Source organism: Aquarana catesbeiana, linkage group LG01, assembly GCF_042186555.1.
Source record: "Aquarana catesbeiana isolate 2022-GZ linkage group LG01, ASM4218655v1, whole genome shotgun sequence".
Taxonomy (NCBI): domain Eukaryota; kingdom Metazoa; phylum Chordata; class Amphibia; order Anura; family Ranidae; genus Aquarana; species Aquarana catesbeiana.
In genome coordinates, this window is record NC_133324.1 from 621,445,987 (window position 1) to 621,461,851 (window position 15,865).

A 15,865-nucleotide genomic window follows, 5' to 3' on the forward strand; every position below is an offset into this window, starting at 1 on the left:
GAATAATTTAACTGTGTTTCTAAGACTGCAATGGGCTGAAAAAGTTGTAAGTTAAAAAGCCTAATTCTAGCAAACATGTAATGCAAGGTACAGTGGGATAGCGTTTAAAGCTCTGCCATGTCCGCAGTTTTCCCTCACTTCCTGTCCCTGTGAGGCCCTTACAGGAAATGGGGGTAGTGGTGGTTACCAGTACAGGAAAACAACATTGTCGGTAGTTGTAACCCTTCCTTACTCTACTGAAAATTTATTTTGGTCTGTATCCCCACTGGAGATATTTTCCCTCGCTTCTGGTCCTGACAACAGGGGCACAGATGGCAATAAAAGTCTGACACTGACGCTAACCCTTCACCCCTCTATGAAAAATTAAATATAAAGTTTTGACTGGAGTAAAGATTCACATGTTGCAGATAAGTATTCAGTATTTTAGCAGCAAGTCCAACCAAGCCCTAACCTTGCTACTAACACAGAGGACCTTTTGCACAGTTAGATTAAATTATTAAAAAATAAAATATATAAAGGGAAACTATTAAAACAAATTATTAAAAGTAACCTAAAGGGAAACACTTTATTAAGTAGATAGGCAGCACTTTCTGCTGACTATGCCTGAATGTTACTCTTATTTACTTTCAAGGTCCAGCAATGACAGCATGTCATTTCTCAGAGCAGGTTTCCTGATAGTAACACCAGTGGACCATGCCTGTATAATGTATGTTGGAACAGTCACTTGTAACCTATGGGAAGCCAATGTAACAGGGTGACAATGCATGGGCACAGTTGGGAGACACAGATAGTGTTGTCACCATATAACAGGAAGTGTCTAAACAAGGATCTTTATGACAGGATCAGCAGATATTATTTTAAGGAATCCTGCAGATTTACAGCAAAGGCATTTAAAATGACTTTTGAAATTGTATCTTAAAGCATGAGGTTTTAGTAATTGGTTTACATATACTTTAAGTCTGATAGATAGATAGATAGATAGATAGATAGATAGATAGATAGATAGATAGATAGATAGATAGATAGATAGATAGATAGATAGATAGATAGATAGTAGCAGGGCTTTTTTTCAGGGAATAGGTACAGGAACGCCCCCTTTCTGAGTCACTCCTTTTCTCTGCCCCCACCCAACTCCGAGTACCATTTCTTGGTTTCATCCCCTAACCCCCATTACTGCCCTTTTAGAGAATACAGAACCAAACCTTCCTCCTCCCCCCTTGGCAACACCAATAGACCCCCGGCAACAACAACAGATCTCCCCACAGCCAGCATTCATAGACTCTCCAGCAGCCAGCAACAACCGATTCCTCCCTCAACAGTAGATCTCTCCTAGCAATAACTGACCCCCCAGCAATATAAGACCCACTGTCAGCAACACTAGACCCCCCCCTGGAAAATTGGATCACCTCCAGCTAATATAGATTCCCCCAGCAGCCAGCATCAATAGACCCTGCAGCACACTCCTGCACCCCTTACCATTATATACAGTCAGTCTTGGAGGTGCCAGAAATGCGTTCCCCCTGTGTTCCCGCTGAAAAAAGCCCCGGATTGTAGCAGGGTGTCAGGTTGTTTAAACCCAAAGCAGGTGATCTAGACTTGGAGGGACTTGGATACATTTATAGAATCAACATTAAAGCCAGTTATTTCCAAGTATCTGTAATTATTGCAATGCATATTAAATAGTATTATTTGTTCTGTTTAAATTATCTATATATGTTTAAATTGCAGATTTGTCTGGCCTTGATGATTTGGAGAGTGTGTACAGCAGTGTGGAGAGACAAGTGAATGAGACTCTCAGACGACGCAGGCACACAACAGACAATGATTACAACATAGAAGTGCTGCTTGGAGTAGATGACTCTGTTGTCAGGTTCCATGGTAAAGAACATGTTCAGAACTACCTCCTTACCCTCATGAACATTGTGAGTATCCCTATGGTTCACAAGGGACTGGCCAAATTCAGACCAGTGTTTGGCAGTCCGTGCTCAACAGAAGTCAGTCATTTGATTGCTGGAAAACTTTACTTGATCAGTGACTGCAGCCGCAGATCCGTGTAACTTAAGCTGCGGGTGCAGTGGCCAAAATACAGCTCTTGATTTTTTTCATTTAGCCTGCTGGCAGAACAAAAAAAAAATCTAACACTTTATGCCAAAGCTCCTGCTTCCCAGTGTCATGGAGCTCTCAACAACAGGACTGAATTCCCCCCCTGGCTTCCATTAGCCATCCGTTTTTTGGCACTCTCTCCTCTTCCCTCCATTACACAGAGGAGCCAGAGCTTCTGCATCATGTGACCACACAGGAGCAGATTAAAAAACTTTATTTAAACAGTTTTGGTGGATGGAATTTACAGACATTGCCTGGACAGTGAGACTAGCAGCGGTGGCTTTAAGCAAGCGTCAAAGGCCTTAAAAGGTTTATTAAAGGATTTGAGACTGTTCACACAAAACATGTATGAAGATTTACTTCAGTTATCCAATCATGTAAAAGAAAAAATCCCTTTTACCTATTTCATCTGCATGATTGGATAACTGATCTTTACACAATTTATTTTGTGAACTTTCTCAAAACCTTTATCAAATCAACCTTTATGTGTAAAACAAAGACAAAAATGATGGTCCCGTTTGTGTTCTTAGTTATAATTGTTAATAATAGCTTGCTCCATCACTATCCTGTATATTGTTTTTCTTCTACTAAACTTCAACCTACTGTATATGAGTATGGGAAACCCTGAATTTATCCCATTTCTTATGTTCCAGTTTGGGTTTCTATATTTCAAGTTATTTTCTCGAGCAGGCTGTTTTTTTTGCCAGTGGAATTGTTCTATTGAAATTATTTTTAAGAGTTCTGACTTCTAGGGGAGTTAAAAGCATTGCCTGCGACTGCTTTTACACATTCAAAAATGGAAAAGTTGCATAGACTAATGATGAACTGCCAGCCTGCCAAAAGGATGTCCTAGTTTCCCATTTCAGAACATAAAGGAATGTTCTCCTTTTCCATCATGAGGCTGGATTCTCCTGTTATTTTTTTTTTATGTTCACACTGGAAATCCAGCCAAAACTTTTTTTTTGTTTGGGGGTTAGACCCTGCAACATCTTTACAGTGCTTTCTGTGATCAATTTGGGAAAAATGTAATTCAGTTTCTGCAGGGGCCGAAGTTCTACTTTAGAGCCCATTTACCCTATAAATGCACATTAAAAGCTATAAAAACAAATCTCTGTTGGCCTTCAGCCACACACATCTCTGTGTGGTTTTATATACTTTTCTCTAATTTTTTATACTCATTTGTGTTTTTATTAAAAGGCATGTCATTGGTGTTATCAAGTGAGGAAAACGCAGGCAACTGCACATAGTGTGAACAGGCCCTTAAAGTGACTTGTAAAAAGTTATATATCAACCAATCCCCTTTCCTGCAGCCTGCTGCTGCCTTTGAACTCTGATGTTTGTGCCATAGACATAAACAGGCCTCCTGATTGCTCCCCCCTTCCTCCAAGGTGTACTCAGTGATCTGCATTCCCTCACCCCTCCCCACTCTATCCATTGCTCTAATAGATATGTGTGACTCGGGACTGCAAATGGTGCCAACACATATTACCTATACATATTACCTGTCATAGGCAATATCATATCACAGTTCCATAGTTGCCAACATTGTAAAAAAATGTATAGGGACACTTTTTTGTCTGTAGGTAGAGTCTTATTATGATTAGAGGGCGGGGCATTCATTTTTAGGCGTGGTGTAGAGGGGAAAGGAAAATGCAGGGTGCAAAAAATGGGAGTGGTTTAAACTTAATAGCGGCCATGGCTTAAGGAGGTGTGTCTCAAGGAGGGTGTGACCTGAGTCTGGGATGATCGAGGGATGGAGGAAGAAAGGAAGAAAGAAATAGGAAGGGAAGGAGAGAGAGGGATGGAGGGACAGCAGGCCCAGATCCTACACCACAATAGAAATATGTGTATTCCATACTCCAACACCTGGTGTTAGTGCTTCAATCATCCTGGCACCATGGTTGTTATGGCGTCAGGATGATTGAAGTGCATTATTTGTGTTATTACATTGTAATATAAAATGAAATAGTTCAACTCACCATAATGCTGAATCAGTGGGAGCCCCGATTGTGTCATTTTCCACGTCGCCTGCCACCAGATGCCATCAGGTGTCCCCAGCAGAGTCCCTCCTTACATTAGGCATCCCCAGCAAAGTCCCTCCTTACATCAGGCATCCCCAGCAGAGTCCCTCCTTACACCTTACATCAGGTGTCCCCAGCGGAGTCCCTCCTTACATCAGGTGTCCCCAGCGGAGTGCCTCCTTACATCAGGTGTCCCCAGCGGAGTGCCTCCTTACATCAGGTGCCCCCAGTGGAGTGCCTCCTTACATTAGGTGTCCCCAGTGGAGTGCCTCCTGCACATTAGTGCATCTAACCGACTTCAGTGTGCAAGAGAATTGTCTACTTGTACACTGAAGAGAGAAGCCAATTGGCTGCACAGATCGGAGGCCCCTCCCCTCTCCACTGAACGCCTGCTAGCCGGAAAGAGATCTCGCGGTGGCAGCGGAAGGCATATTTTTGGAGCCAAGAGCTGCAGTGCCAAAAACAGTCCCGATTTCCCAGGACAAAAGCAAAATCCCGGGATTTTGATCGGCGATGGCCTCAGATCGAGATGAGGGTCCAAAAATCGGGATTGTCGGGACTGTTGGCAAGTATGCAGTTCACTGGTCAATAATTAGGTCTCAACAAACAATGGAACATCCTCACTTCATTTCTGTGCTCAGTAAATCTGATACAAACCCCATGTGGTGTTTGTCCAAGATACAGTATGCCTGAGCACAGGGACATCTAGGAAAATATAGAATTATTTTCCCTGTTTTCCCTGTTCTGGGGTGTGTGAAAAATTAGTTTCTAATTACAAAATTAAATTGGACACAATGCCGACATGCCCATTTGTCTGATGTGTGTGCAACTAAGTAGTACCTAAAATCGGCGGCTCAGTGTTTGAAAAAACAGCATGGACCAATATGTTTCCAGGATTCCTTAATCTTTTATATGAAAAGAATGGGGGCTCTGCCTGTCAATCTTGTGTCTCTGTGATGCACATGGGGATCACATTCATTTACAATGAGCCATAGGTATAATCATTTTTAAAAGGGGTTCCCAAGACCTCAAAATTATTTAAATGGTTCTTCAGGAGTAAAAGGTTGAGAAACAGTCTAAAATCTAGTAAGAGATTGTCATGTAACTAATATTTGCTACACTGGGTGTGTTGTTGACCTATTCATTTTTTTTCTGTTAGTAAATAAGGCTAAATTCATTATTGTTGTCATTATCTCTTCTGTAGGTTAATGAAATTTATCATGATGACTCCATTGGTGCTCACATTAATGTAGTCCTGGTTCGAATGATAATGCTTGGTTATGCAAAGGTAAAAAAGATGACTAACATGATGATCTTCTGTTTTGCAAGATAAAGCTGTTCAGGGTGATAATTGTCATGTAGGGTTATGTAAGCATATATGTATAGGAAATACAATGACCATAGTAACCAATCACATCCCAGCTGTCATGTACAGTGCAGGTAGTCAACGTACAGCAAAGTCTCATTGTTTGCTGTGGATAGGACTTTTGCTCTCAGACCATACATCCTTAAAATGTAGCCATATGCTAATATTTTGGTTGCTCCAATAAAAGCACAAGCAGTAGGATATTTTAAAGACCAGTCCTAAACAGTCTAATCAGGCTGTGCCTAATCACATGGGTCTTTTTTATTTATGTTGGTAAATAAGTTCATTAAAATCTGTCTGCCTGCAAACATGTTGAAATATGCAGGCACAATGTGACGTTCAAATATGCAGGCACAATCTGGCCAGTGAATGATCTTTTGCCTGAAACCATTTTCCATGAACATGCATGTTCAGCTCATCCAAATGTGCATGTTTAAATATAGAGAAATCGAAGTGTAGCATGGTAAACAACCTTCCCCCGTGGCAATTTGTCTGGTGGAGGAAGGCAAGGTGAACAATAAACTGTAAATTGGCTAGAAAAATCCAACAACGCAGAATGGCTCTTTACTTGAGAAGGTTCATTCAGAGAATTTTGGTAACGTTAGAGGTTGCTTATAGAGAAAATCTTGTTTTGCCTTAAAGCAAACCTTGTTGCTATTATTATGACAACTACAATAATGTAATTAAATCATAGTGTATCATTGCTTACTGCACTCATTTTAGGGTATTATCTTGCATCTTTTTTTTCTTGTAGTCTATCAGTTTGATTGAAAGAGGAAACCCATCAAGAAGTCTTGACAATGTGTGCCGATGGGCATACCAACAGCAAAAATCTGACCCCAACCATTCTGAACACCACGACCATGCAATTTTTTTGACAAGACAAGATTTTGGTCCTGCTGGAATGCAAGGTACACAAATTCTAGAAACAATAGCCAGCATGGGTACATTGTCCTAGAGAAGGTTGTTTTCTTAGTTCAAATGCAACAAAGGAGGTCATAAATGCTTTCAGCTTTCAAAAAGAGGAGGAGCAGAGCCTTCTCAAATTCTTTACTTTGTTGAGGGTCACCACAGGGCATGGTATCAGTTTTGTGCATGGTCAAGGAGTCACTGCACTGGTTTTAAGGTTGTGAATACAATTTTTTATCATGCCATTGCATTATAAATTATAAAAAAACTAAAGAATTTTATTACTCTCTTGTGTTTGTCATACAAGGCTATGCTCCAGTGACTGGAATGTGTCATCCTATAAGAAGCTGCACGCTGAACCATGAAGACGGTTTCTCTTCAGCCTTTGTGGTTGCCCATGAAACTGGCCATGTGTAAGTAGAACTGTAAATGAGAGGGTGGCTAATACTGATAAAAAATCTCTTTTCTTGACCAGGTTATAATATCTGAGAAGGCTTAGGAAAGGGTGAATCCCAGTTTGGATTAACAATTTTTTAACAGTTTATTCTGTTTGACTGACTAGTCATAACCAATTCCTATGTACTTTCTAAATACCATTGTGTACTGATGAAAACACTTTATCCAAAGAAAGTTTATGGAATTTGTGACTGTAGATTTCAGAGGCCCCAAACATGTTTCTGTTCATGAATTACAAAAGACAAAAAACTACACTGCTCTTGTGTAATCAGTACCCCAGACAACATTGAAATGTCTGATTCTTTGATACAGTCTGGAAAGCCTTTGACTTGTTTTGTACTTATGAACAGTATATTAAGAAGCAAACTCAACCTGTTGTGTTTGCTTTTCTGCATATATGTACAATAACAGTGTGTAGAAATTAGTGTACTTTTAAGAGGGTGATTCAGTTATCTGACATTTGAATTTTATTTACAGTCTTACACACAATTGCTGTGTTCTAATGCTTGTTATGCCCTGACTACTTAAAAGCACATAAATCCAACATAATAATCACTGTAACCTTACCGTATAAATAACAAAGAAACAAAAATTAATTTGGAATAAGGGCAAGGCCACAGCTTTATTGAAATAGTGCAGTTACACGTTTTCTTTAACCATCAACGACCCAAAACAGTTGCCAGTCACAGATAAACTATGACTATCTTGTGACCATAACTAAACAATAACCTAAATGCTGGCCCTTACCATGAGTATCATGCTTTAAATAGTAGATTAATGGTGCTGGAAACTTAGGTGGATATACGTAGGTGCTAATAATATATTTGACAAATACATACTGGTGGTATCCCAATAGGACATCTAGGTGATATGTAGGCTTCTTTTGTGAACTGAAGAACTGGAACAGTTGTCTTGGATTGTAAGCGTTATTTTGAGTGTGATGAACGAAGTGCCACACCAAGGGTTAAAGCCAAAATTAGGTTTTCTTCCAAACATAAAACAGGTGCTACAGTCAACATGTTTCAGAGACCCTACAGTGTACCCTTCGTCAGGGATAAAACATGATATGATGATATTAAGTCATTAAGCTAAAATGCTGTAAAAAGAGATCTAAAAATAGTAGTCTGTACATTTGTGAGCATAGCTGAATGTACATAAGCAATACTGTATGTAGACAAAACACTATTACATTTATGTGCTAAAACCAATACAGTAGCTATAATCATGTTGTGACCTTGAGATTTGATGGTAAATTGTATTAAAATCTTGCAAAATTAACTCAATGATATTCAAACATTATGAATAATAAATTAACTAGTGATGCATGAGCATGACAGCAACCTACCTATCACGAGTATCAGACAGACATTTGACTGTATCAAAAAGGAAAAAAGATGCAAAGAACACCATATTATGCACATTAAATTATTTAAATATTCTGATCATACAATAACATCACTTTAGAAGGACACCCTGACTGACCTCTGTAGGCATTGTTGAGAAAAAAAAACTTCAAAATTCACAACAGAAACATTGAATCTACAACTTCTCTCTTCTTGTTTTCTATGGTGAGCAGAAACTTGTAAGAGTCTCTGATGTGAAATTTGAGTATGAATTACTTTATAGTACCTGCAGCTATAGAGGTCAGTGAGGGCTTGTTTAAAGCTCTTTCACTGTTTGTTAAGAATATGTAAATGTTTTGCTATCCATAGCCTGAGCACAGTTGCACTGTAAGGGATAAAACAGTCATCAATATCCCAAGAGATGGCAAGGTAAACTGCCAATAAAGCTGTGACAACGTTTATACTAAAGATAAGGGGGCAGAAACATTTGCAATTGGCTGGAGTTTCAAGGTCAGTGTCTGTAACATCACAGCATAAAGCCCCATGCACACTATTAGATCTTCTGCAGATTTTTGTCTTCAGATTTACCAAAACCATATAATATGAGGTCAAAGCTTAGGAACTTCAATTTGTATGCAATCAGGCAGGCCCCTGCACTACATGGTTTTGGTAAATCTGAAGACAAAAATGTGCAGAAAATCTAATAGTGTGTATGGGGTCTTACACATGACAACCCAAGGACACATTTGCACCTAAACACAATTAAAATGCATAGACACCTGCACGCCTATTTAAAATGCCATGATCTCAGCAGTCAGAGCTCCTTTTCTCATAAGCTCTAAGGTTCGTCATCTATTATCTTGAGTAGAATTTGATGTGTGCCTCGAGTTCAACTATTAATAAAAAATAATAAAAGGTACCATCATCCAAAATAGATCTATTGTCTTGAGAAAATGTAGCAGCCATATTTCCTCTGTCAACTCCATAGCTTAGATTAAGTAACATACTACTATTATTATACAGATCCATTTTCAAAAGTTTAAGTACAGAAAGGGGATTTGCCAGTGATTCCTATGGGCTTACAGATTGTCATTGCATTTAGCATCATTATTATAGTCAAACTTAATTAAGAAAAAAAATGCCATCTGATGGATTTTTTTGATAGAAGAAACTGTGCATGTCTCTTCTGCTAAAATTTTTATTTTTTTCCTACCAATGGTTTGTGTGTACACTGCCTGCACTACATGTACAGAGCAGTGTAGACACTTAGTCAACCTGAATGCCAGAATAATGTAACTCCAGCAAGCATGTGCAGGAAATAGATGATTAGTTGCCACACAATGACTGAAGAGAGAAGATGTAGGTTTGAAAGACATGCAGGAAAAGATGATAGCAAAAGCTAAAGAGTGGCAATGAGGAGCACAGATCTGTCAACAATGGCAGAGGGAAACCCCAGATTTAGGATCTGGCATAATATGAAAATACGCTCTGCATACTTGCACAATATGGCAGGAGCTGCAAAGGTCATCCCCGCTACAATTTTAATAAACCTAATTGTGATATAGTAATATTCATCTGCTCCTGCTTGTATTGTTAGATTGACACAAAATATCAATAAGCTTCTTCCAACATAATTTGTTTATACATCCAGTCTAGGAATGGAACATGATGGACAAGGAAATCGATGTGGAGATGAAACAAGCATGGGCAGTGTTATGGCTCCTCTGGTGCAAGCAGCGTTCCATCGATATCACTGGTCTAGATGCAGTGGTCAAGAGCTGAAGAGACATATTCAGTAATTCAATGTTTACCTTTTTTTTAATTTTTTTTTTTACCTCTTTAGAGTTGCAAGGGCTCTTTAATATACACCTGCTTAGCACACAAAAATGTAAATGATACACTTCCTGGACCATAAACCTATCCATTTAGGCGAATTTTCAGGAATACTTAATTTTTATTGATCATGAATAGAATTACACATTATTTGGTGGTTTAACCAGTAAAGATATGCATATTTAAAATGTGTATTAAGTTGTCTGTCTAGAGCTACAGTTTAACAGTGAAAATGTATTTACCTAGAAACCTTTTCAATGGTAACGTCAGGGATTTTATGTTAAGCAGCATATTTTTATGTTTTTCAGTTTGTATGATTGCCTCCTGGATGACCCATTTGAGCATGACTGGCCGAAACTTCCAGACCTCCCCGGAATTAACTATTCTATGGATGAACAGTGCCGCTTTGACTTTGGTGTGGGCTACAAAATGTGCACAGCTGTACGCTATACATATTTTAAATGTTTAGTTTATGTTTATTTGTGTAATAATTTTTTTTTTTATATTTTTCGGTTTCTGTTAAAAGCTGTCTTGGTTATTTAAATTTAATGTTAAGCAAATATATTTTTTCAGTTCCGTACATTTGACCCTTGCAAGCAGTTGTGGTGCAGCCATCCTGATAACCCATATTTTTGTAAGACCAAAAAAGGTCCTCCTCTCGATGGAACGGAATGTGCTCTTGGAAAAGTAAGTTACCATTTGTTTATATGAGATTAATAAAATGCAACCTTTTTAATGTTACATGCATAGAGTAAACAAATGAGCACCAGCAGTTTAGCGTTATTTGCATAAATTATTATGCATTTGCATTAATTGTGTTAAAACACAGAAGCATGAAGTGCCACTGAAGCCATTACTTAAACATTACAGTCTATGTTTACAACTATGCTAACCTTTGTAGCCCTTATATGATCAATCAGCTCCATTAGGTTCCTTTGGTGATCTGCTCCACCTTGTCTTGCTGAAATTTATGTCAGCTTTACTGACTTTACAGAGGAATCATCTGGCATAACATGAGCAGGAGCAATGTAGCGGGGAGATCACAGAAGGAACATTACAATGCTGGAATTAAACAGCGAAGTTACAAAGATAAACATCATTTCACTCAAAATGCTCTTCTGATTACCCTTCACCCCAATTAATTATCATAGTTTTCCTGGAGATTCTCTGTTAAACCTGTCTTAAAAGAAATATGTAGGCTGCCAAAGCTGAGCTCAAGGGGGCACTCAACTAGACAATGTTTACTGACAGAATGGTCTTCTTTAGGTGAATCCTTAATGAATATAACTAATAGAAGGGCTCAACTTTGTGTGCTACCTTTTTGCCTGTGCTTTTCTGTTGGTGTGTCAGAAAAAAATTAAATAAAACAGTGCAGGGAGCACTGTAACCAATTCAAATTTTGGACAGGGAATTTCAGCCAAAATTTGGAGAATTCTGCAAAGTTTAGCCATTTTGGCCAAATGGATTGAAGCCAATGGTAATATTAAATTGAAGGTGGGTATTGGTAGTGTTTAGGGTCCAGTGGACTTTAAATAGCTTCTGACTGTTAGAGAAGCTCCTTTTACCTATACTGGACTTTATCTTGGGCCAAAAAAAGGCTCATCATCATCCTCAATATTTCCCTATTTTAGAGAACAGCAAAAAAGTAGAAAAAAAGTACACAAATATGATCTAATACACCAAAAAAGGAAAAAAAACACAAGTATAAAAAATACCATATTATATAAACAAAGCCACCCTAAATATACAACCTCCTCTGCAAAATAAAAGGAAAGAGTATTTTTTTTCCAATCAATTTTGGGCTAAGCAATTCAGTGGGGCTGATTTATGAAAGCCGCACGCCATCAGTAGAGGTGCACAGCGAGGCGCAACGCACATTTTCATATTTACGAAACAGTGCGCCGGGTACAGAGCGCGAATCCCCCGTTTACTTGGCGATCTCGGCGCAAGGGAGAATGCAATCTGTGGGCCACTATGGACATGGTGCACGGCATCTTCAATTCAATATTAACAGAAGATGGAGGTGCCAATATTATGGGGTGATGTGAAGTGATGTGAAGAAGTTTAGTAACAACTGCCCAAGTAACAAATATGCCCACAATAGAATGAGAAAGTAACTTTTTCAGAGAAAGCCTGCTGTGCCCGCAAGTACGTTTAGAATTGCGTGAGATCATTGTGAGCAGTGCGCATGCGCAAGCGGCTCTTGCACTCGTTCAAATGAGTTTGTTCCAAAATCTTAGTAAATGTTACGCAACGCACATGCAATTGCATTTTTTTTTTTTTTTTTTTTTTATGCTGGTTCACCTATATATATTTTTAAAGGAGATTTGCACACTGGTCATGTTAGCATGTTACATTGCCAACATGTAACATGCACCTTATTAAAATTATGTAAAAAGACTCTCGCTCCTCTAGCTCTTCCTAAAAGGGCATTTAACCTCCCCCCTCTAATGCATATGATTTCCTTGGGCTAGCTTTTGCTTTTAAAGGGGAACTCCACACTCCATTCTCAAAAGGCTGTGAGCTACCTTCACAAATCCAAACCACATCCTTTTTCAGAGCATACAACAGGGCCAGCTAGGAAAGGGTCGAGAAGAGAGATCGCCCAACCCTCTCCTGAACAATACAAGGCCACATGCACTCAACATAGCTGGCTGCCTTTGGGCCATGTTGGGCTCAGCCCAATACCAACCACAAAGCACTATGTTACCACTAGTTTAAAGGGGTTTTCCACATTCGATAAAGCCCCCCTGTCTGCAGCCCCCCACAACCCCAGCCTAGGGTTGTGTGGAAAAGGCCCTTATCCCCCTGATTAAGGGAACAAGGTTGTTGACTTTGCCCGAGCCCCTCCTGCCCCCAAGCATTCACCCCCTTTCATGGGCTGGCTTCCTGTGTGTTTGGCTAGGGTTTTGTTAGTGTGTGGGAGGGGCACAATATTTTTTTAGTCTGGGTGGTATTTTTCATGTGGGGGTTCTCATTTTAAGCCTTAACAGACCCAATGGCCTTGTATGTGTTGGGGGGGCTATTTTTTGTTTTGGGTTTAAATCTTGCAGCTGCAATGTAGATTTGTACTTCTCCTTGTTTCATTTTTGGGGTTGTCCAAATTTGTGACATTGATATATGTCCCTCAGTGTGGGACCTGGGCCCCCATACCCATTTTAAGACCAATAACTAGAATATAAGCCAGCCAAGTGGGGACTCACAAAATTAACAAGTCAGTTCCCATAGGCTGCAATGGTATTTGTTGTATAACTTTTAACATGTTAGGCTCTTTGTTTGCCCCCCTGGACCTGGGGGTGTTTGTCCCATCTGTAATTTTGTAGCATGCTGGATGATGTGCTTAATTTTGGACAGGGGGGTGGCTTATTTTGTACTAGCTGCATTTGGGTTGGTCTGGGCATGCTCAGGGACTTTGGGGTTTTTTTGTGCTTTTTGTGTGTGAACAGCACTTGGATTTTTCTGGGCATGCTCAGAGAGTGTGTTTTTTGGGTTAGTAATTACGGACATCCTTAACAGGTGTACCCACTTTGAAGTTCTGTCTCTACATTGGGTGAACTTGCATTTTGTGTGTTTCATGGACTGTGCATGTGTTTTCAATTGCCTCATTAGCATGGGTGTTCTTATAGAGTTTGTAACACATGTATTTTCTCTTTGTATTTTGTTTGTTATGTCTTTGCAAAACAGATGTGTTTTAGAGCAAGTATTTTTTACTTTTGTTTTTTTTTTTGGGGGGGGGATATTTTTCACTGAAATATTTTTGATGTTGTTCAATGTTTGTTGTTTTGTAGGTTGTTAGATTCACTTTGATTTAATTGTCTGTGCTGCATTATTTTGCAAAATCTTCCTCAAGCTGTTGTGACTACTAAATGTTTAAATCCTTAAGAGACTGTCCGTTTGTGGGTGCAGTCCTTTTAACTCCTGTTAATTTCCTCTGCAAAATGGTCAGACCTCAAAGCTGTATTCTGTTAGTGTCTCAAATTAACATACATGTGATTTTTTGCTTTCCTTGCTTTTTCAAGTCCTGTTTTGTTAATAATTTGTTTTGCAGATGCATGCTCAATCCAAGTAATGCATTTTACACCCCCCCAAACAATTTTCATGCAAGAGATTTCCCAGCTGCAGTGTAACTAGGCTGATTGGCATGGCACAAAAAAAAGGTGTGATTTGTCTAAAAACTACTTTCCTGGTGCAAGCATGGTAGCATATGCATGCATATGCAGCCATGGATAGTGACCAGGAAAGGAAAATGACAGAGAGGTAAATATTCAATTTTCCATTTTAGTGCAATGGATCTCAGCCTCAGTCCTCAAGTACCCCCGACAGGACATGTTTTGGGAATTTATCTTTGCTAAATAGCTGTCCAAAATACCAAGCCACTGACTCAGATTTAAAGCACCTGTGCAAGATGAAGGTAAACCTGCAAACATGACCTGTTGGGGATACTTGCGGACAGGGTTGGGAAGCACTGATTTAGAGCACTGAGCTAAAATCTAGCTCAAGACAATCCTATTCTAATTGTGGGCATTTGAGGGAAACCAAGTGAGTGTTAGAACCCCTGCTTGTCTTTTTTAGGTTGGGCTTTGTGTCCCTTTTCTGAAAATTCACTTCACTTCCTGTCACATAGCCAAACAGGAAGTGAGGGTAAAACCCTTCCAATGTCTTTCCTTGGGGACACACATTAGGCAAATTGCACTCTAGCACTTTGCCGTGTACACCCCAAATTATTAGGTATTTTGGGGTTTATTAAAGACAAATTCACTCTGCAATACAAGTGTACTCATTGTAACTCTGAGGGGAAGCACTGGTGATTTTTTCACCCAGTCATGTAGAAGCAAAGATGCTGTTTTTTTTATTCTCCTTGCAAGTCCCCCCTTGGATCTCCAGCAGCTGCACTTCCAAGTGCACTTGTAGTGCAAAGTGGATTTTTCTTTAGTAAATAAACCTCAAAGTCCAAGATACCTAATAATTTGGGGTGTACACAGCAAAATGCTAGAGTGCAATTTACCTAATTGGAAAACTATTTAGACTGACCTGTGTGTCCCTAAGGAAAGACATTGGTAGGGTTTTACCACCATGCCCTGCTCACTGTTCTCTGAGGAAGAGATAAGTTACCACAGTTACCCTAGCGCCAGTTGCAGTTAACATATGCAGGTATTTATTATCGTTATTTGCGCTTCAATGTTCGCACGTTCAATTAATGACTTTTATGGTGCACCAATTAATGTAAGAAACTGGTGCGGTGCCTTCTTCTTAGTGAATCACCCTGTGTGTAAAATTAAGTGTCTCTGCTTAATGCAGAATCAGTATTGCCCAAATCACTCAGTTTATATCTTGCCCTGGAGTGGTGTACCTTCAATAATGTGAATTCTGACTGACAGTAATTAGTTACTGCATTATACACTTAACACTTTGCTGATGTGATTGAGCAGGATTGAAAGTAAGCCTGTCATTGGAGAAGTAGAAATGTCACTGTTGTCCTCCTTCTAAAAATATTATTTGACTTTCTGTTATATTGACCGTTGAAAGCTTTGATTTCATTTTCTTAAAGAGGAAGTAAACCCTGATGGGTTTTACTTCCTCTTTTGCTCCCTGTATAGCCTGAAAATTAAAAGCAAAATGGGCTAGTATGCATCGCATACTAGCCCATTATGTGACACTTACCTGCATAAGAATCCAGCGATGTCCCCTGTGTAGGCAGCGTCCATCTTCAAGCCCCTCTTCCTTCCGGGCCGCGGACTCCGGCTCTGTGATTCGATGGAGCCGCGTGACATCACTCCCGCGCATGCTCAAGGTAACGCGACACGCTAGGAAAGAAACGGCACAGAGTTTCGTTT

General features: G+C 39.5%; 1 protein-coding gene across 1 annotated transcript in view; it reads left to right on the forward strand.

Annotated features, from left to right (window-relative positions):
* The window catches only part of ADAMTS3 (ADAM metallopeptidase with thrombospondin type 1 motif 3), a 280,263-nt gene that overhangs the window by 161,741 nt on the left and 102,657 nt on the right, over window positions 1-15,865 (forward strand). The window contains exons 5-11 of the mRNA XM_073600537.1: window positions 1,729-1,922; window positions 5,329-5,412; window positions 6,245-6,401; window positions 6,707-6,812; window positions 9,850-9,993; window positions 10,340-10,472; window positions 10,605-10,718. Coding sequence (XP_073456638.1) covers window positions 1,729-1,922; window positions 5,329-5,412; window positions 6,245-6,401; window positions 6,707-6,812; window positions 9,850-9,993; window positions 10,340-10,472; window positions 10,605-10,718 — 932 coding nt within the window. The remainder of the gene's footprint in view (window positions 1-1,728; window positions 1,923-5,328; window positions 5,413-6,244; window positions 6,402-6,706; window positions 6,813-9,849; window positions 9,994-10,339; window positions 10,473-10,604; window positions 10,719-15,865) is intronic.